The sequence below is a fragment of the Artemia sp. Qi Xiang Cuo genome, chromosome 9, assembly GCF_049724085.1.
Source record: "Artemia sp. Qi Xiang Cuo chromosome 9, ASM4972408v1, whole genome shotgun sequence".
Taxonomy (NCBI): Eukaryota; Metazoa; Arthropoda; class Branchiopoda; order Anostraca; family Artemiidae; genus Artemia; species Artemia sp. Qi Xiang Cuo.
The window spans coordinates 8,205,203-8,228,336 of NC_142802.1; the positions used below are offsets into that span (position 1 = coordinate 8,205,203).

At 36.5% G+C, this 23,134-nt stretch overlaps 2 protein-coding genes across 3 annotated transcripts in view; both read left to right on the top strand.

The window, feature by feature from the left end:
• AsnRS (asparagine--tRNA ligase) overlaps nt 1-23,134 on the top strand; it is a 96,794-nt gene that overhangs the window by 66,198 nt on the left and 7,462 nt on the right. The gene's annotated exons all lie outside the window — the stretch shown is intronic.
• On the top strand, nt 12,038-13,425 carry daw (activin beta chain dawdle). Its single transcript, XM_089093866.1, has one exon. It carries the CDS (start codon nt 12,128-12,130, stop codon nt 13,169-13,171), a length of 1,044 nt encoding a protein of 347 aa, XP_088949992.1. The 5' UTR covers nt 12,038-12,127; the 3' UTR covers nt 13,172-13,425.

Here is a 23,134-nt window from a genome sequence, read left to right on the forward strand (position 1 = left end):
GACAGACCGTAAAAAGGATTTTTTGTATGATAATCACTATTTGATTTTGGTACTATAATCTTGTATGAAGTCTACAGATTATACCATATTCGAATGAATATTTCTATGTTTTTGACAAGATTATGGCATTGATTTGGTCAAATTGGAAAGATTTCCCCATCGCCACTTCTTCCCTAAGTTCTCTTCCCATTTAAAAGATGCTAACAATAGATCTTTATGGGACTAGTGTTGAATTTTGAAATAAGAGTATAAATCTTATTAGAAATACCACTGATAGTGGGGAAGTGACACTTTGGACAAGTTTATTATTTTGTGCTTATAGTTAATTTAATATTCCTTGTGTGTTTGATATCTTGGATCTCCTTCAAATTAGGAATTCAGCAGCGATACTGGTTTTGCCAAATTAAAATAAATCGTGTTGTTATAACTTTGGTATGATTTAGTGCTTCCGCAGTTCTGAACGTTGAAGCTAGGTACTTCAAGAATTGAAGATTTGAGTATCTTAAAAAAAAAGTATTGTAATTAATAAGAAAGGCATCTAGAAACAATGTGCAACGATGGATCAAGATTTGATTTTGAAATTGGTTTAGAAACTACACGACGCCCCGTATTTAATGGCGTTACCTAAATTTAAGCATGATTTGCCCAAGTTAAACTTTCTGATAAGTTTATTTTCGGGGCAAACTAATTCTTTCTCCCTATTTTGTAACTTACTAATTTTTTTCTAGAAATTATAAGTACAATTTTTTGGTTTTTCCCGGTAATAGTAGTTACTTTTTTAAGGCCCATCTTGGTCTAGAGAAACTCTCACTTTTGCCATTGATATAATAATAGGCGTCAGTCGTCGTAATATATGTCTCTCAAATATATTTGCACGGGCATAGCGAGCCACCTATACAAATGCAATGTTATTAGGGTTATTTGTGAATTAGTAGGAAAGTCTGTGAAATAGCTCTCTGAAAACCCTACATGGTCGAAAGTTCTTATTTGTTCAATGACATTAATTTAGTAAAATCAACCAGAAAACTTAGTCTTGCAAAATAAAATCTTGACCCTCAATAATAAAATCATGTAATGTATTGTCGCAACTGCAACCCATTGGTCCTACTTGCAGAGCGACGCAAGCAACAACGTCTAACGCAAGAGTGTATCCAGGATTTTTGTCACAAAAAAAAACTTTGAAAAACGTGCTGGGAACAAGCAGAAGAGAGGAAGGAACCTCCCGCAAGCGACGTATTGTACCCCTCCCCCCGGTATTAAGTTACCCATAAATTGTGGGGAACAGTTGAGGGGGTCCTTACACTTCCCTTGTTCCTAGGTTCCTTCATTCAGTATTTATTCAGCATTCGGTGCTGATGGCGTGGACCGCTAGATCGCTCGTTTATAGCCCTGTTCTCAATTTTGTCCAAAATAGTATCGAAAAAGGTTTCTCTCCAGATATTATGAAGAAACATAGGTCTATCGCAAGAGTGTATCCAGGATTTTTGTTTCGGATGCGTGATACAAAAAAAAACTATAAAAAACGTCAAGAATTTGTTTATGTACATTTTGTACGTTCTTACGAGTCTAAGATTTTTTGGAGGGGGTGGAGGGTGAGTCCAAACCTGGTAGTTATGCAAGGGCTGTGAGTTATGCAAGTTGCTTATTGTTAACATACAAGGTTTTTATCATAGGCAGCGCGCTCGCGCTGCCTAAGTAAAGAACGATTTGGGCACAATGTGTTATTTTTTTTCTCCATACCCGGGCACTTCGTATCGAAGGAGTTGTGGTAGAAGCTTCAAAAAGGGCTCATTCGATTGGAAATTGGGATGGCTAGTGCCCTTTTTAATAGCCGAAAGTGATTTGAGGGCAAATAGCCCCCCCACGCCCATCATTCCCCCAAACACATCCAAGCAAAATTTTGATACAGCCATTTTGTTCAGCGTAGTTGATTTCCAGATAGAAAATATGTTTTTTCGGAGGACACTCCCCCATAACCCTCAGGGCAAGGGTTTTAAGTTATACCCTGGGGGCAAATAAGATTTTTATATAAGGCGTTGTCGTAGAAACTTCAAAAAAGGCTCATTCAATTGGAAATTCAAAGGGCTAGTGTGCTTATTAATAGTCGAAAGTGACTGGAGGGTAACTAGCCCCATCCCCCCACGCACATCGTTTCCCCAGACACATCCAATCAAAATTTTGAGATAGCCATTTTGTTCAGCGTAGTTGATTTCCAGATAGAACATATGTTTTTGCGGAGGACACTCCCCCAGAGCCCTCAGGGCAAGGGTTTTAAGTTATGCCGTGGGGGCATATAACGTTTTTTATAGAAGGCGCTGTCGTAGAAACTTCAAAAGGGGCTCATTCAATTGGAAATCCAAAGGGCTAGTGCCCTTTTTAATAGTCGAAAGGGATTGGAGGGCAACTAGCCCCCCCCCCACATCCATCATTCCCCCAAACACATCCAATCAAAATTTTTAGATAGCCACTTTTTTCAACGTAGTTGGAAGTTTTGGAAATTAGGTCTTTAAGTATGACAACCCCTCCCCGCACAGCACAGGGTTGTAAGTTATGCCCTGGGGGCATATAAAGTTTTTATTGAAAGCGTTGTTGTAGAAACTTCAGAAGGGCTCATTCAATTCCTAATAGAAAATATGTTTTTGTGGAGGACACAGCCCTCAGGGCAAGGGTTTTAAGTTATGCCCTGGTGGCATGTAAGGTTTTTAAAGAAGGCGTTGTACCCCTCCCGGAACCTATAGCAAAGAAAATTGAAACCTATATGTGGCGTTTTATATGGAACGGTCAGCTAGAAAAACTGAGTAAGAAGTTGCTCTTTTGCCCAAAAGAATCGGGAGGTCTAGGAGTACTTGATTTTAGAAAACTGTGCCAAAATATGCTTGCTAGAATGACACTTGAATTTTTAAATGGACCACAAGAACACTTTCAAATAACCAGAGAGTGGTTGGTTCCCCAACTAAACAATCCTAATTCAACAAATTCAAACACAAACGTCCCAATTTTCATGAAAGATTCTTTCCCGATATTAAAGCAACTGCAAGAGAAGGGGCTTCTCATGGCAGATAGTACAGAAATAAAAACCAGGATTTAACCAGATAACCAGGATTTTAACTCCCGAAGAGGAAAATAACGGATATCATGTAAAAGAAAAAGAACCATTTGTAAATTTTGAAAATGCCTTTAGAAGTCTACATTCTTTCCCCATGGAACCAAAAGTGAGAGAGCTTATGTTTCAAGTCATACACATGATTTTGCCTTACCGAAATAGAGTGTCACGTTTCCTGAGAAATGAAAATAAAAAATGCTCTTTTTGTTTTGAAGTAGTGGGAGATGGTTTAGACCACGAGTTCATCAAGTGCAATGAAAATAAGGGAATTTTCAGTTTGTTTTTGATTTAAGTGAAAAGTGCAAAATTAAAGTTCAAAGTGATGAAGAAAAGAAGAAGCTGGTGAAATTTGACATAAATTCAGATTTGGATGTGAAAAAGAAAAATTCTCTGTGTTACATTATTGGAAATATGCGTCATTATGTGTGGAGTAGAAGGAAAAGAAAGAAAGTGGTGTGTTTAGAGGGTTTTGGGAGTTTAACCTCCTGGGACCTGGTGTCCACGTCTGTGGACACCCCCATAAAATATTTTTTGTGCAAAGGCCTCGCCATCTAGCAAAGATTTCGTTGTTTCAACGTGCTTTTTGGACCTGGAAAGTCATCTACGATTTTTTTCAGAAAGTTTCTGCGACTTTTAGTGGTGTTTTTACAAACTAGAAAAGGCTAAAATAAGGAGATGAAAAAAAGCAAAGGTAAGAAAAAAGAAAAAAAAAGAAAGTGGTGAGAACGAGTTCTGAGAAAAATCAGGTGTACTCTCTTGATTGTAGACAGTGCTTAGATAGTTTTAAAAGCAGTTAGTTCGATAAGTGCCATCTTTTGGAACTTGGAAAACCTCCATGTCCACGTCTGTGGACAGGCAGTTCCAATCGAGTAAAAAGCTAGGGTTGATTTTCTGTAGTTCAAATCTTGATTCTAATGGGGATAGCAGAGGCCAATGATTGTTTTATTTACTAAATTGGCGACAACCTAGCCGCCACTCACCCATAAAAAATCGCCACCCCCGTATAGTGTCCCCCCCCACCCCCCTTATGTGTCCCCTACCCGTTTCTTCCTTACTTTATAAAAAAATTTAATTCCCTTTTTTTCAAATAAAAACAAACAAAATCACAACCCGTAAGTCTTCTAAAAATTAAACTATTTTGTATATAATAGTTTTTCATTGTTGACTATTTGGCTATTTTATTTGTTACCCTTTTTATCTTTTTATATTCTGATATTTAAAATATTTTATATTTATTACATATATTTATGAGTTTTGTATTTTGTATTTTCTGACTGTTACCTGTCGTGTTTTCGTTACAGTGGTAACTCTGTGTTGTTATTGTATTATTTTGTTATTGTATTTTTTTTTTTTAATAAGAAATGCAAATTTGGTCCACTAGGGTTTGTGATAGTTATTTTGCCAATCACTATCTATCTATCTATCTATCTATCTATCTAGCTATTAGTTTCAAGCTTACTAAACCTATTCCTTTATTGTAGTTTCCCTTGATGACGCCCTTGGAATGCTCGATGAGAGTGACCTGGACATCTCTGATTTAGATGATGATGAGGAATGGATAAAAAACCACTCCTTGTCGTCTTCAGACTCTGACGGTGAACCAGCTGTTGCAGCCATTCTGTCATCAAGCAGTTATGCTGTTCCTCCAAATGTTGAAAGTGAAGAATCTGATGACAACGCACCCTTAGCAACCCGTGCCAAACGCTTGAAGGCTGACAAAGTAGCAGCAACCTTGTCCTGGAGGAAGTCTCGGTGGTTCGATAATCATCGTGGCCCGGACGTGGGCCCCACTCATTTCCAGGACCACGACGACTGGAGTACAGAACCATTCTTTTTTCAATATACCTGGAGAGCTTCTTCGAGCGTACAGCTTTTTGTATGAACTGCAACTATCAGTTGGCCCACCACAAAAGCTTGAATGTAACTCCAGACGAGCTGAAATTTTTTTGGCATTGTCATCCTGATGGCGAACCTCAAGTTTCCTTGGATCCGTATGTACTGGTCTGGGAAGTTTAGGGTGGAAGCCATGTCGCAAAATATGACTCGAGACAGATTCTTCCCAATCCGGTCAAACCTGAAGTTCGTTGTTGATTAAGAAATCTCAGACGAAAAAAAAAACCAAAAATAGGCTTTGGAAGGTGCAGCCGATCCTTGACAAATTCAGGAATATCTGTCTCCAGTTGCCACGGGACAAGAACTGTTCAATTGACGAACAAATGATGCCCTTCCAGGCTATGTCGACTCTCAAGCAATATGTCCCTAACAAGCCCAATCCGGTTGGATTAAAGAATTTTGTCCTTGCCAGCTCCTCAGGGCTGATACTTGATTTCCAAATCTACCAGGGAGCCACCACCCTGGGAGAACAGCTAGTAGCACATGGCTTGTCAGCTGGGATTGTACTGCGCTTGTCTGAGACCCTACCAGTAGGCACATACCTCTATTTTGACCGATTCCTCTCGTCTATTAAGCTCCTTGACATGCTGGCTGAAAAAAAAATACGACTGGAACTATCATGAAGAACCGTTTGGGTGCCAACGGTCCAACGCTTTTTACCGAAACAGAAATGAAAAGAAAGGGCAGAGGAACCTCTGTCATGTCTGTGCGCTCAGATAGAAAAGTAGCCGTGACCCAGTGGTATGGAATTATTGAATGGAATTAATGGAATTAATGGAATAATAAATAAAAGAAGAAAATGGAATTATTGAAGATAAGAAATGAGTGGAGAGAGTATTTTTTTTTATTTTGAATTATGAATTTTTTTGTAAATATGGTGGGTGGAAAAAGAGAGTGAGAAAGTAAGTAGTGGAGAGAGTTTGAGTTTTTTATTGGTAAGAGATAGTTTTTTTTGCGTGAGTGAGTGAGAAAATAGCGTTGCTAGTAAGGTAGTTTAAAGAAAATTATTGATAATTGTTTTTTTTTTCTTTTTTTAATTAGCAGCCAAAAAAGGAAAAAATGAAAAAAAATGAAGTTTAAAAATGGGGTTTGGTGGTCATTTCAGCTTATTTGTTTTTCATAAATATTAGTGTGTTTATTTTTGTGTGTTGTAAAAATAAGCTGAAATGATAATGTAAAAGAGGGTTTTTTTTTGGGTTTTTTGTTGGTTTTTTTATTTATTTTTTTTATATTTTTTTTATATTTTTTTTTAGTAGTGGCTTCTTTGCAGAATTGGAATTTGAGAAAATTTTGTTTTTGTTGTAAATGGTCACCGCAAGCGGGGACTTCCTGTGGAGGTGGGACGTCCTCTCTGCGGGAGAGAATTTTATTTTATTGTTAATATGGATTAAAAATTATTTTAGTAGAAGTACAATAATGCGAAGACCACTCTTTGGCTGCTAATTTTAGTAAAATATAGAGTGTAGGTGGCATTTAGGATTTTTGTAATGTTTAAAATTAGTTTTTTTTAATGTTAGTGCCACTGAGAGGAGAGGAGGTGGTATTAAAAAAAAAAAATTGAAAAAAAAGAAGGCGTTGTCGTAGAAGCTTCAAAAAAAGCTCATTCGATATGAAATTCAAAGGGCTAGTGCCATTTTTAATAGTTGAAAGGATTGGAGGGCAACTAGCCCCCCCACACCCATCATTATCCCAAACACCTCCAATAAAAATTTTGAGATAGCCATTTTGTTCAGTGTAGATGATTTCCAGATAGAAAACATATTTTGGAGGAGGACACTCCCCGACAACCCTCAGGGCAAGGATTATAAGTTATGCACTGGAGGCATATAAGGTTTTTATTAAAATCTTTGTCGTAGAAACTTGAAAAAGGGCTCATTCGATTTGAAATTCAAAGGGCTTGTAGCCTACCCTTTTTAATAGTCGAAAGTGATTTGAGGGCAACTGACCCCCCTTTCATGCCCACGGTTTCCCCAAACACATCCAATCAAAATTTTTAGATAGCCATTTTATTCAACGTAGTTGAAAGTTTTGGAAATTAGGTCTTTATGGATGACAACTGCTCCTCCTACAACCCTCAGGGTAAGAGTTGTAAGTTATGCCTTGGGGGAATATAAAGTTTTTTATGAAAGGCAACTAGCCCACCCCCCCCCCCCACGCCCATCATTCCCACAAACACATTCAATCATAGTTTTGAGATAGCCATTTTGTTCAGCGTAGTTGATTTCCAGATAGAAAATATGTTTTTGAGGAGGACACTCCCCAACAACCCTCAGGGCAAGGGTTTTAATTTATGCACTGGGGTTGTATAAGATTTTTATAGAAGGCGTTGTCGTAGAAACTTCAAAAGGGGCTCATTCGATAGAAAATTAAAAGGGCTACTTCCCTTTTTAATAGTCAAAAGTTATTGGAGGGCACCTATCCTCCTTCCCCCCCCCACGCTCATCATTTTCCAGAGGACATCCAATAAAAAATTTTGATATAGCCACTCTGTTCAGCGTAGGCTATTTGATTTCTTGATAGAAAATATATTTTTGAGGAGGAAACTCCCCCACAACACTCAAGGCAAGGGTTTCAAGTTATGCCCTGGGGGGTATATAAGATTTTTATAGAAGGCGTTGTCGTAGAAACTTCAAAAGGGGCTACTTTGATTGAAAATTCAAAGGGCTAGTGCCCTTTTTAATAGTAGAAAGTGATTGGAGGGCCACTAGCCCCCCCCCCTCACGCCCATTATTCCCCCAAACACATCCAATCCAAATTTTGAGATAGCCATTTTGTTCAGCGTAGGCTAGTTGATTTCCAGATAGAAAACACTCCCCCACAACGCTCAGGGCAAGGTTTGTAAGTTATGCCCTGGGGGCACATAAAGTTTTTAATGAAAGGCAACTAGCCCCCCCCCCCCACGCCCATCATTCCCCCAAACACATCCAATCAAAATTTTGAGATAGCCATTTTGTTCAGCGTAGTTCATTTCCAGATAGAAAATTTGTTCTTAAGGAGAACACTCATCCACAGCCCTCAGGGCAAGAGTTTTAAGTTATGCCCTGGGGCCATATAAGGTTTTTATAGAAGGCCTTGTCGTAGAAACTTCAAAAGGGGCTCATTTGATTGGAAATTCAAAGGGCTAGTGCCCTTTTTAATAGTCGAAAGTGATTGGAGGGCAACTAGCCCCCCCGCCCGCCCATAATTCTCCCAAGCACGTCCAATCAAAATTTTTAGATAGCCATTTTGTTCAGCGTAAATGATTTCCAGATAGAAAATATGTTTTTGAGGAAGATACTCCCCCACAACCCTCAAGGCAAGGGTTTTAAGTTATGCCCTGGGGGCATATAAGGTTTTTATTGAAATCTTTGTTGTAGAAACTTGAAAAAGGGCTCATTAGATTTGAAATTCAAAGGGCTAGTAGCCTACACTTTTTAATAGTCGAAAGTGATTTAAGGGCAACTAACCCCCCTGTCACACCCACCTTTTTCCCAAACACATCCAATCAAAATTTTTAGGTAGCCATTTTATTCAACGTAGTTGAACGTTTTGAAAATTAGGTCTTTAAGGATGACAACCCGTCCCCCCACAGCCCTTAGGGCAAGGGTTGTAAGTTATGCCCTAGGGGCATATAAAGTTTTTAATGAAAGGCAACTAGCCCCGCCACGCCCATCAGTCCCCCAAACACATCCAATCAAAATTTTGAGATAGCCATTTTGTTCAGCGTAGTTCATTTCCAGATAGAAAATGTGTTTTTAAGGAGGACACTCCCCAACAACCCTCAAGACAAGGGTTTTAAGTTATACCCTGGGGGATATAAGGTATTTATAGAAAGTGTTGTCGTAGAAACTTCAAAACAGGCTCATTCGATTTTAAATTCAAAAGTTTTAAATTCAGATTTTTAAAAGGGTGTATATTGTTAAAAATTGCTGAAAATTTTTCTCCAGCATACAAATAGCAGACCAAACTATAAAGTCTTAAAAAACGAAAAGATTTAAAGTGCTATTTTCTTTTTCCCTGAAAAAACTATGTCAATATAAAACGGACAGAAATTAATTAAAAAAACTTTTCCACAAAATAATTTTTTAAAAGAAAAGTAAAGAACTCCATTAATCAAAAAATGAGCAAAAATAAAATCAAATAATCTACCAAGCGTGAAACTACCACAAATCAGCATCGATAATAAATAAAAGCCAAAACGAACAGAAATTACAATAATTAACCGAGTCGAACCCAAAATAAGCAGAATTAACTTAGGCTAGACGCCAAACCCCCTATGCCTTCCCAAGGTCAGAAAAAAAATTAGCAATTTACTGCAAAACTACAAATGAATGTGTATTGTCAGTTTAATATACATTTACTGATATCTAGTAATCAAATGTTAATATTATTTGATTTATTAGAGTTATAAAAGTAAAAACATTTATATTTTTTTCAGTAAAATGCAAATTTTGTTCTGGCCTTGGGAAGGCATAGGGGTTTTGCGCCCAACTTATGTTAATTTCTGCTCGTTTTGAGTCTGACTTTGTTATTTATTGTAATTTCTGTTCGTTTTGGGTTTCATTTATTTATCGATGCTTATTTGTGGTAGTTTCACGCTTGGTTGATTATTTGATTTTATTTTTGCTCATTTTTTGTTTAATGGAGTTCTTTACTTTTCTTTTAAAAACTTATTTTGTGGAAAATTTTTTTTAATTAATTATGGAAAAGGGCGGTCGTATAAACTTTGGAAGGGATTCATTCTATTTAAAATCAAAAGTTTTACTGCCAGGAAGTTCAAAAAAAGAGAGCATGTTTGATCCTGGGTCTCCAAAACAGCTGAGAGTATTAAGGCGAAACTTCCAGGAAGTGTTGAGAGGGATTCCAAACATAATCAAAATTGACTTTTTCCTTGACGGTTGTTAAAAGGGAATATCAGCAAGATCTAATGAAAGATCGATGGTATTGGGTTGAAATTTTCTGTGATGGATTTTGAAGAGATTGGGAAGTAAACGGCCCCAGTTCTCCTTACCCTTTTTGTCCCCCCCCCCCCGTCTTCTCAACAGTGGTCGAAATTTTGCTCTTTTTATTTTGTTCAAAGTGGTCAAAAGGTCTAATAACTATGCCTCCAGGGATGTAAACAGGCCCCCCACAGCCCAGGGCAGGTAAACTATGCAATTTATCCATTGTATTCATGTAGGATATATCCTTAGGAAAAGGGGATGGAATCTTTAGAGAATGTTGAGTGGTATCTTAAACTAAACCAAAAGGTACTATGTGCATCCAGCTTATCAAAAAGTCGGATCTGTAGTATCTTAAGAACGAATGAGGGTATTAAATTGAAGCTTTCAGAACATGTCGAGGGGTATGTTTTAAATTGGCGGAAGGGGTGCCACCCCTTTTTTTTGCTGCCCTCTCTCCAGGATCATTCGCTCAAATTTTCTTAAACCGTCTTCTTGTTCAAAACGGTCTAAAGGTCAAATAACTATGCCTATGGGGAAGACATAACTTTCGGAGGCTATGGAGAGGAATGTCGAACACAATCAAAACATTATGTCCTTGCTAGTTTTCAACAGGGTATATCAGCGTTATCGAAGCAACGGCTGAGGGTACTAAGTTGAAACTTTAGTGGCTGCGACTGTGACTACTTCGGACTGTGACTGCGACTGCTTGCAACTGGTAGTATATTTACGTGTGACTAACTAGACACCATCTGTATCCAGGTTGTTTAAAGGGTAAATCCGCAATATCTTAGGAGCAACTAAGGGTCAAAATGTTCAACCAAACGATGCTAGTTCATCTCGGTTGTTAGAAGGTCGTATCAGAAATATCCCAGGAACGATTAATGGCATTTAGTTGAAACTCTTAGGAAAGGTCAAGGGGGTGTTTGAATAAATCAAGAGCTACTTGTTACAACTATTAAATTAGAATCCGACATTTTGATTCTTACGCCAGAGACAAAAAAAAACTGGACAAATGTTCATTATTTCAATCGAAAACAAAACTTTGTCAATGAAAAAAACTTTCCGAAAAAGAAGTTTCGTAAAGAAAAGTAAAGATCCATATTAAACAAGACCTGCAGAAATACATTTTTATAATAGTTTAAACTCAATATCAGAAATTACTATTAAAGAATAAATGAAACCCAAAACGAACAGAAATAAAAAAAAATATATATATCATAGAAAACATAGAGATAACAGTACCAATATTGATGTATAAATAAATCTTAAAACGAGTAAAAATAAAATTGAATGTTCAAGTTATACTTAAAACGAACAACAATTACTACAAACAGAAGTTTGACTACTGTCCTTTCCCCCTTCCCTAACCGTAAAATTCTAAATCTTGTTGCCTCCTCATGACAAGAATTTAGGGACTCAGTCTCCCCCGTACCAAGGCTAGATTGCACAAAACCACCAAAAGCCCGTGCTAGGACACTTGAGCTTACTTTTGACCAAGTTTTGTTGAGATCTGACATCTCTTTCGTTAGACATCTTAATGACTATAATCTATGAACCCCCTCTTCGCCTCTCCATCCCTCACAGTAATCGAACAACTTCAGTTCCCCAAAAGGCAGAGCTAAAACGCTAGTTTTCACCCCCCCCCCCTGTTTTTTTTACATTCCAGAAACTTTTCGTGTAGACGTCTTAATGGCAAGAATTGTGGACAGGAGCCACATATGGTTTGAATCACAGCTGGACTTATTTCATTTTAATTTGGATTTTTTTCTCCAGAGTTATCAGAAATTTTTGAACTTCTGTGGAACTTTTCTTCACCGTTTACCAGAAATTTTTTTTTATAATTTCAATGTTTTACTGTTACTGAGCCGTAAACCGCTGATGACATGACTTTGTATAAAAAAAACTACTCTTGAATATACAAAAATCCCCCCCCCCCCCGAAAAAAAATACTAGAAGAAAATGGCAAATATCTGCTATTTTATTTAGGAGTAGACACAACATTTTCTTAGAAATGTTAGTCATAGGCTAAAGGCTATCACAATTAGAAAGAGAAATGCTCAAAGCTTTTAATGGCATCAAAGTTGTTAGTAGGAGGAGCGTAATTTGATATGCACCAGACAAGATTAAAAAACTACTCGTCCTTGGTTTCAGTTGTAGACTAATTCCAATGCCGGTCAGGCCTTACTAATGAATAGGGCATCAATAAGCGATGCACAGTGTTTTGACGCGTTTGAAAGGAACTAATTTGGGAAGAGCTTATTGTTATTTGCTGCTAATGTTAGCAGTTTGTGCCGGTGCTATGGATTGCTCTGGAAATTGTGTAGAGTGTAAAAAAAATCAATTTCAAACTCTTGATACGGAAGTGCTATCCGAAGTAAGAATTGAGCTGGTCAAGCAACAAATATTGAAGAAATTGCAGCTTCGAGAGAGGCCAATTGTGAAAGAGAAACATTTTATCCCCCATGGATTATTTGTGGAAGACAAAATGCGCCCTACAGAAATTGATAATGATATTCTTTTAGCACGGACTTCAAAATATGTAGCATTTTCTTCAGAAATATACAGCTGTGATTTTGGCGTTTGTTTTTCATTTGATATTCCTGTGATATCAGGCCATATTGTTAGTGCTGAAATCAGATTTTTAGCTCTTAACAATGGTATCTATAGTCTTGTTGAAGTTATTGGGAGTAGAAAGCGTTTTTTGGGCGAGGAGGAGTCCCCACCAGATGGTTGGGTTACGTTTTATTTAACTGACTCTGCTCGTAAATGGACATCAACAAATTTAAAAACTAGACATTTTTTTATTAAATGCGAAACTTGCGAACAAATTCCCCCTCTCACGCAGCATCCTGTGTTAGTTATTAATCAAGATCCCGAATTAGAAAAGCGTCGCGAAAAGCGACAAATTCGCAGCAATGACTGCACAGAGACTACAAGGATTTGTTGTCGAGAACAGTTGAAAATTTCTATGCGTGACATTGGCTGGGATGACTGGATTATTCATCCCAAAGAAATTAATACACACTTTTGCAAAGGTCGATGTCAAACAGAACTGGCATATTCTGCAACTCGAAGAAATACAGTATTATCTGCTGTTGTCACAACCAACCCTGAGTTGTTAAGACATTTTCAGCCATGTTGTGTACCAACTCGTTTTTCAAATTTGACAATTATTTACCAAGACTCTAAGCAAGTACTAAGAGAAAGTATTTTGCCGGATTTTATTACTGAGTCCTGTGGTTGTGTATGGTAAATTATTATGATCTAGTTACTCAACTATATTTTATGAATTGTTTTTTCACTTTTTTAACATAAAACACTTTCAAGTTCTTTGCTTGGTTCAGAGTCTAGATTGTTTAGTATATTTCTTTAATTCGTAGGTTCTAGAAAAGAAGCCAGTTTTAAGAAACAAAAGATTTGAACTATGTAGGATCACTATTTTGGGGAACACGCAGGGATTACTCCCCCCCCTCCGTAATCTTATTGGAGTTTCCCATTTCTTTTTCATTTTTTTTTTTACTTTACCCGCCACTTTTCTGAAATTTCTTGACAGTAGCTGGAGATTATTATCCCTGGGCTCAACCCTAAGTTGTATCCCTGCTTTCAAGTTTGACTTACAATGACAAGAGTCATTAAAAGAAATCAGGTAGCATATTAGGTTTTGATGTAAAAAAAAAAATTAAGAGGAATGATGATAATGTATTATACTACGAATTTGTCAAGCAAATAAAATCAAATCCCAAGTCTTTCAAACAGAAAAAAAAACCTCATCGTATGGCAGGTTCCCCCTGTTCACAAACCTGCTCGAAGATGAAAAGCCGACTGTGCTAACTCAGAAGATGTTGTGGGATTTTGGAATCCGTTTTCTAGTATATTATTTAGTTATAAAAATGCCCATGGATAGCTGGTTTTCTGAAATCCATTAAGTTTCTTTTTCTCTTGCTTACTGCGAATGTTGGAAAATGGATTTCCTTATACCGCAACTGCTTTTGGCTTTGTTTTAGAATTTTAATCTTTTAAAATTCTAAAACATCTCTTTGATTTAATCTTTATAAATGTCTTATTATAATGGTAATCAACTAATAATTAATTATATTAATTAAACGGAATTATATTAATTATATTACAATTTGCAAATATATTGTATATTGTATATTATTGTATATATATTGTCTGTAAATGTAGGATAAAATTATACTAATAGTTGATTAGGAAAATTTAATTAATTATGACGGCACTCCTGCTAGAAACTCATTGCAGTTCTTGGCAGCCTTAAGCAGGGGTGTAATTTACTATGGGGCAGGGGGCAACTATCCCTCCCAGACCTCGCCCCCCCCCAGCCGAAATTTAGTCTTTTCAGAAATCTTGTCAAAACTAAGATAAGCCTGCATAATTCAAGCATCAACAGAAACGGATCAGTTTTCTTTAGTATATATTTACCTTTATAGTACTATAAAGTATCTTTAATGTACTTCTATAGTACTGTATAGTACTTTCATTGTACCAAATGGCTGATTTTTCAGTTTTTACTGTCATATTCACTTGATTTAGGAAATTGGCTCCAGCTTCCCCCCCCCCCCACGGATTTTGCCGAAATTACGCCACTGGCCTTACATCAACACCCTGGAAGCAAACAGGCGGTAATATAATAATCAGCTATTGAAATGAACTTAAAAATATTTCAAAATCAGTTTTTAAAGGAAAGTAAAGAGCGACATTAAAGCCTAAAACGATCAGAAATGAAGTCAAATAATCATTCGGCCTAAAACAGAACATGAATTACAATAAATGAATATATGAAGCCCAAAACAAACTGGAATTAAAACGAATAATGAAGTCAAACTTACAAGGAGCAGTATGACAAGTAAAGCGGGGGTTTCTGCCCTCTCAGAGAGTCGTTTATGTAGGATAACCCAATACAAGACGATGGCAAAAGTAATACTGGAAGTACCACGGACCAGTGGCGTCGTTTGGGGGTGGCAAGGGGGGCTGTTGCCCCCCCCCCAATAAATAGGGGAAAAGCTATTATATAGCCCCTGCCCCTTGACTCTCGGCATGTGGAACTTTTTTTCCCCCTCAATAAAAATGCTGGAGCTACGCCCCTGCCAGGGACATCAAATAATATTGCCCCCCCCCCCGGGGACCATTATTAAGTCTATTCATACTTAAAACTACGATTTTTTATGATTTTTTCCTTTAATTAGTTCAAGATTATGAAGTTTTAAGGGTAGTGCCACATTATTGTCACTTTTGTCTCGTTGAATCGTGAAAATAAGTAGTCAAAGCTATTTTGTTAGATTTGGCAATGCTTTTTGTTCGTAAAAATTTTAACTTTAACACTGTTGGTTCCTAAAGACAACTACACTTTCAAAATAAGGCTACACCTTTATGAGCTGTTTGATGCCATATTTTTGTAGTATTTCTTTGTCTATTTGTCACCCTCGTTTCTTTCTTCTTCTTTTTTTAGTTCGGTGACCCCTACGACTAAAAATGTTATTTCCTCAAAATTTAATTTCCGACCTTTTTTTAATTTTTAAGATACACGTGGTTGTTTTAAGTTCCCAATTAATCAACTAAAATAATCCGAATACATTTTCACTTTCCTTGGCAGTTAAACATTGACTCACTAGTTGTGAAGTGTTTATCGTTTCCTTGAATCACTGGATAAAAAATAATAAATAAATCAAATGTTTTTTTTATAATGACGATAGATGTGAAGATATGATCGTGATTTAAATTGATTTTATATAAATTAAAAAAAAATCATTAAGGCATGGTTCAAGCTCCATTCGTCAACCTTAGGTTTAAAACTGTAAATAAATGTTTGATAAACAGGTTATTCCAGTGAATAATTTCTTCTTTTCTCCTTTTAAGGAGAGGGGTATAAGAATCCCCTATTTTGCAAGAAATGGTGAAATTACGCAATACAAATTGTAAAGTCTCTGAAAGATGCGATTTAGCGACAACTCTGCATCTGTAATCTGCACCGAAAAGACAGGATATTTAAACTGTTCAGTTCATTAGTTTCAAATCTACCCATTTACTGAGCCGGAATTATGACATTACTTGGAACTTTTCTTAAAGAATAATCTATGATGGTAATAATTAAGAAAATTTTCTGTGTTCTAATGTCTCTGACTTATTTTCAAGACAACTCTATAGATGGAAAAAGCTGAATCTTAGCTGTTGAGTGATAGCAAAATCGCCGGCTCTCGTTGAAACATTAAAATCGTAGATTTGCAGAAAGTATCATTCCAAAGAGGGAACAATAGTTTTTATGAAAACGGAACGATTTATAGTCACAACATGTATCACGATTGTGATACAGACAGAATTTCTCCAGAAAGTTTTCCTAAGCTTGGTGGGATAATCTAGCCCTAAAAGTTATTCGAGGTCCTGTTAAGCAGAAATTACCAAATAGTATGTCTTCCTTGTCGAGCTATTCACCTTAGCTTGAAAATCTGTGTTTAGAGAACCACATTTAATCAGAATAAAGTTTTGTTTTTCTTCTCTTAAAAGTTGACATTTCCCACATAAACTGGCGATACACTTTTAAACTCCCTTCTAAGCTTGAATGACATTTTACCTAGACGGACAGTGCATACTCGTTTGGGTAACCGGTATTTTCAAACTTGAATAGGTACCCAATGAGTCTCGCACTGGGCAAAAATTTTTCAGGAAAGGTTAACCAGTCCGACACATTCTAAGCCCTCTACCCTCTAAATACTAGATAATTAACTCGTGTTTTTAATTTAATCTTATTTATTATCATCTGTAAAAAGTAATGGGTTAATTGATCTCTTTCTTAGAAGTTGGCAAAAGGTGTACATTAAGCAGAAATCTTTCAGTTTGTCTCTGTCCAGAGACCATCTTTGAATCGACTTGTAAGGACCACGCTTGCTGTTGATCATCTGCCAATGTTGTTGCATATGGGGTTCATTATTTCCTGTTGCCAGCTTAAGATTAATTATGACTGTTGTATCAATGGTCTGGTCCACACCTTCCTGCATCCAGTTTTGGTAGCTGCTATTGTAGGCGCGGTCTAGTTATGACGAATTTGGCTTCAGATACCAAAATAAATTCGCTTCAATTAGTTATTTTTACTATGTTCATTAATGATCACATGCTTCTTCATTTTCAACCGCATAACCTTATGCATACTACTCAAATTAAGAAGGTACTAGCATTCATCAGTTCTACTGAATGGCTAAATTAGCCCTTGAAGCCAAAAGGAGACGGAAGCGAACTCTTGGGCTGCTATTGAAGAAGAAGAAGAAAATATGAGACAAGGTACAAAACGGACCAAATTCTAAAGTTACAAGGGTTTAGAAGAACATAAAAACCAGTGCCGAATTATACCAGCAGGATATTAGCCAGATGTCCCAGGTTCTGTATAATCTACCTATGTAATTCGATCGGTACCTCTCAGCCAGACACTAATATTCATAAAAATTTTTAAACTGAGGAGATTCACCTAATCACCTTGGGTGGTTGGCTTTTGTTTTGATTCTAATAGATTCCCAATCATCACAAATTCAAGCGTCATTATAGCTTCATTTTTAGTTGGTAAGATTTGATACACAGAAAGCTGATTTTGTCGACCTTTAGACGCCGGAAGTGAAGTGTCTGTTTATGAAAATAGGTGAATGCTTGTCTGTCTTTGAGACAGACAATCAAAATTGTAAAACAGACAAGCAAAAATTGTAAATTGCCATGTGTTTACGACAATTTTTTCCCTGAATTCAAGGAAAATAAAAAAAAAATTGTTTTCTTTAAATCATGACTTTTTACTAGTTTTTACTAGATTTCGAGAAATTTACTAGATCCTCTAAATTTACTAGATTTTTTTTTACTAGATCTAGTAAAATCCTACTGACAGTGGCAACCCTACCATACAGTCAGAGTGACAGAGTCAGTCGGACTCCTATCGCTACAAGAGAGTATTCGCAGTTTTTTGTCCGCTAATGATAAAATGAACCCGCAACTTCTAATGACAGATTATGAATTTAATAGGAGCAAATATAGTGGTGATTCAAAATAACTCAGTTTATTTACGAAAACTGTATTCAATATTCATTAAAGAACAGGTACGTCAAACTGAAGTCATTTTTTGTCCCCCTCGACGCATTTTTACGTCTATTCATTCCAGAAAACCGTGATTTTCGAAGATTCTTCTTTTAGTAGTTTCAAAATTGCGAATTTTTAGGACAGAACTACACGTTTGCCAGTGTTCCCAATTTGACCTTCGGGAATAAATAAGCGAAACTAGTTGGTTAAATTTGACTGTGCTTTTCGTCCGTAAAACTCAAATATTAACAGTCTGTAGATATCAAAGACAAATCTACCTTCGAAGGAAAGTTACATCTTCTTAAGCTGTTAAGCGCCGCAAGTTTTAGCTGATTTTTGCTGAATTTTTAATCCACGTTTTTTTTTTGTGTTTTAAATTTATCTTCCGCTACTTCCAGAAACTGCATAAGTGCATATGCAGGCCCCTTTCGTAAAAAAAATTGAGATTCCTGATTTTTCCGTACTTTATAAGATATGTTTCTTTTTACTGAGCGTTTGTTTTACCCGGCGTTTTTTTTTCTTTTTTTAATGAGCGTTTCTTAAAGCTGTACAAATTGGTTGGTACAAATCGGGCGGTAAAAAAAAAAAAAAAAAAAAAAAAAAAAAACGCTCGGTAAAACAAATGTCGAGGGCAACAATGCAGTCGTCCATTGTCACTGCAATAACGGCAAAATAAAAGATTGTTTGTTTCAACGCCTACGCCGAGATGTCGGCCTATGGAACTAAACGGAAGCGTACACACTCGGCGTTTCTTACCGCTGACAAGTGCTGATGGGAGAATGTATTTGCAGAGGTTATATCATTAAAAAAAAAGACTAAATTGGAAGTCATAAATGAATTTATTTTCCTGGGATGGGAGAGGGTAATTGTACAAAAAGGTAGATAATCTGATTAGGAAATGCCCAAAAATTTAAGAAAGTCTGAAGTATTGGGGGTTGGGCCCAAATTGGTCCCTGCCTTTGACCCTAATCAGATCGAAGTCTGTTTATCATAAATATAAAAAATGAGTCCTATTCTAATTTATGTACCCTAAACAATTATCTATAATAACTATTGTAAGCTATTACAGTTTATAATATAAACTGTTATGAGAGAGAGAGAGAGAATTTATTTTAAAAAACACAAAAAACAATACAAAGACAAATTTGCCAAAAAGCCTTATGGCTTGTGCCGCCATTCTCGAAACTACAAAATTGATAATCACTTATCAATGGATTTCCCTAAACAACAAAAACAAAACAAAAAACAAGCAAAAAATCACCACTTGAGACCCTGTACTATACTAATCTAATATAACAACACTATTATATACTATTTTACTGCTTTAGTTATATATATATATATATATATATATATATATATTTATATGTGTGTGTGTGTGTGTTTGCGTGTGTGTGTATATAAAATAAAATGAATAAATAAATTAAAAAAAAAATCATAGATCATAAATACCAAAACAATGGTCCTTAAGCAACCCACGAAAAGTAGGCCTATTGGTCTCTTGAACTATGTCATAAAGGGTGGCCGGGGTTTACCCCCCCCCCCCAAAAAAAAAAAATACCCCCGTGGAAAATAAGGCTTTCCAAATTTGAGAATTTTATTTGAGTTTTATTTTTTTTAATTTCCGTAGGGAGGTGGAATTTTGGTACTTATGTATTATGTGCCCCTCACTCAAGTTTACACTGTGTAAAATTCGAGAACACGCCGTTTTTTTGTTTTTTTTTTAGTTTCTTCGTTACTTTAGAAATAAATTTGCGCTATCGATTTACGGCCATGAACACAGTAAAATAACATAAATGAATATAGTGAATGGGTGGGGTGTTTAATCCCCCCCAAAAATGCCCTCCCCCACGAAAAATACCCCCTCCCCTCCTTCGGAAAGTAACCCCCGCGGAAAATGCCCCCTCCTTGGAAAATACCCTTCCCCGCCTGTGGAAAATAAGGTTCTTAAATTTGAAACTTTTATTTGAGTTTTTTATAGTTTTAGTCAGTTTTTTTTTTAATAGTTTAAGTCAGAAAGCAATTCTTTCTAGGTATATGACCACAAAAAAATTACAGAAGAATAACGAGGGATCTAGAAATTTTGTTAACTAAAAAAAAAAAAAAAAAAAAAAAAAAAAAAAAAAAAAAAAAACATCCTAGTATAAAGTAAATGTAATGTTTCATTGAAGTTTTTTTTGAACAAACATTAGTGCCGACCCAGAAGTAATACAGCTTCTGTCAAAGTTAAATCTATGCAAACTGGGACTAAAAAACCCGAATTGTTGGTTCAAGCATGCGGGTCCTACACTATATTTGCATCTGTTAGGAAGCAACCATTTCAAATGCACGATAATGTAGGTCACTAGTATTGCTGCAATCAGCATGTAATACATTCACTGGGATATTTCATGGCTCCCGATGGAGCTATGAAATATGTTTTAGCTTAATATTGATGATTGTTTGCTTAAAGGGTTTTTCTTCTTTTAAGATTCTTTTAAATTTTTTTTTAATTTGGCACCCGCTATTGCCAAAAATTGCAGAAAATCATATGGAAGCCTTTTCAGCACAAATGGATTTGTGTTAGGTTTTTTTCCTCAGTTTTTAAGACACTTATGGTGCGTAAATTCCTCTTTTTCCCGTTCCTTAGCACTTTTCAACGAAACTAAAAAAAAATCAAATAAAAGTTACAAATTTATTAACACTATTTTCCACAGGGGGGGAGGGTATTTTCCAAGGAGGGGGTATTTTCCGCGGGGGTTGCTTTCCGAAGCAGGGGGAGGGGTATTTTTCGTGGGGGAGGGCATTTTTGGGGGATTAAACACACCCCCCCCCCCCATTTACTATATTCATTTATGTTATTTTACTGTGTTGATGGCCGTATATATGGCTTTAAAATACACTTATTTGTCTATCTATCTACTATGCAGAATAATTGTACCAAACACGCTTTGCATGCAGACCCGTTATGGTTACCCCCCCCCCCCTAATGTGCAAATTTATAGCGCAAATTTATTTCTAAATTAACGAAGAAACTAAAAACAAAAAAAAACCGGCGTGTTCTCGAATTTTACGCAGCGTTAAACTTGAGTGAGTGGCGCATAATACACAATTACCAAAATTCCATCTCCCTACGGAAATTAAAAAAATGAAACTCAAATAAACTTCTCAAATTTGGAAAGCTTTATTTTCCAAGGGGGTATTTTTTTGGGGGGGGGGAGGGTATTCGCCTAGAACCATCATAAGGAAGGGACTCCCATATAGAGGAAGAACATGGCGAATCGAAAATGAAGACCTTGTAGACGTTTTAGTCGGTTTTCTAATTGCTGATGAATTCCCTGTCTAATATACATGCTGATATCTCTCAAACATACCAATCAAACATAAACAGAACCTGGTAAAAATTTTAAAGACCTGAAACTGGTAAAATATAAATTTTTTTTATAACTATCTCTAACTGATATAAGATCTATTGTGATCGACTGATGTTGGGACGGTTGAATTTTTACCACCCAGTGTGTACGCGCTAGAGTAGCAGCGGCAAAAAAACGCTCGGTAAAAACGCCAAGCGTGACTCAGGCCTTAGCTTACTAATTGTACGCTTTAATGTTGAAAAACAACGTTCTCAGCTAAGAAAAAAAAACATGTTTTGAAAGAAACTGGTTTGTTTGAAAGTGTTTCAATTGACACTGATTCGAGAATGATAACTATTATTCAGGTTTATTGTAATAGTAATTTGAGGTTACGAAAACAACAATTGAGAATCAGAGGCAACGCTATAGTGTTGCCTATAGTAAAGGCCATACGGCTCCAATACTTTATTATTAATATTATTATTTTTTTCAAAGGCACTTCATATAAGGGGTGTTCGCCTAAACTTCGGCGGGGGATCATTTGATTGGAAATCAGAATGTCTTGTGCCCTTTTTAAGAGTCAAAAGTGATCGGAGGGCAACCCCCTCCACGCCCCTTTTCCCCAAATGCATCCGATAAAGAATTTAAGATAGTCATTGTAAAAAAAAATTGAAAAAGAAGTTTTTCAAAGAGAAATAAAGGCCATATTAATCAGCAGAAATAAATTTCTATAATAATTCAAGCTCAAAACAACCGGAAATTACAACTAAAGCATAAATGAAACCTAAAACAAACAGAAATTAAATAAATAGTCATAGCAAACATACAGTAGGTACTGCTATAAATGAATAAATAAATCTTAGAACGAGTAAAACTTAAATTGAATATGCAAATCAAACTTTAAACGGACAAAATACTACAAGCAAGAGTTTGGCTACTGCCCCCTTCCTTAACTGTAAAAGTCAAAGCCTTCTGCGTTACTGGCGATTTGACGTGCGAGGTGTCAACTCGCTGGTAAAATTTTCAATCCAATCACTTTTATTTTAGTGCTTTCAGGTTGTTATTAAAAGCCTCGTGCTTTATAAACTTCCACATGGCATTAGGGTCACTTTTCAGGGCCTGGCTACTATCATCGATCACTTTTGCCCCGTTCTGCGAAAAAACACTTCAAGAACTGCATTTGTGTTAAGCGTTGAATGCCATTGACGACACCATGTCTAGCTCGACCACACCTGACCCGTAGTCTATGCCAGAACTAAGACGCACTACAAGCTTCCAGGTTGGCAGGGTTTTGGGACCAACAGAAAATTTCAGAATCATAATGCGCTTTTCGTGTTGGCACAGCTACCATTTCAGCGCTACGCAGGGCATGTGTTATCTCGGATGTATAAATGTTAAGCAGAAGCTATTTTTCATTTTTGGGACACTTTGAACTAGACTTCAACAGTTGAAATGGTATTTTGATTTTATACAGAATGTCATCAAGCACGGTTTAGTAAAGGAATTTGTCAATCGTATTCCAGTCTTAGTAATCTATTTCTTCTGTTTTAGCTGCGCTCTGGGCATAGGTAAATTAAGATCAAAAGAGTAGAGCAAAGGAAAATGGTTGGCAACACATGCTGAAGAATCAAGGTGTGAAGGGAAGAGGGTATCAGCCCCCCCCCCCCCGACCAAAGTATGAAATCTAGAGATGATGTTGCGTCAGAACTATGGATATATGTGCAACAGGACAGTCGTTCTGTAACACGTTCAAGACAGGACACAAAGCAAGTAACACTTTAGACCGACGGCTACTGCGACAGCGTATAGTTCATGTC

What these genes read in the sequence shown, in the direction of transcription:
- daw (XM_089093866.1), top strand. Translation starts at nt 12,128, where the DNA reads ATGCACAGTGTTTTGACGCGTTTGAAAGGAACTAATTTGGGAAGAGCT.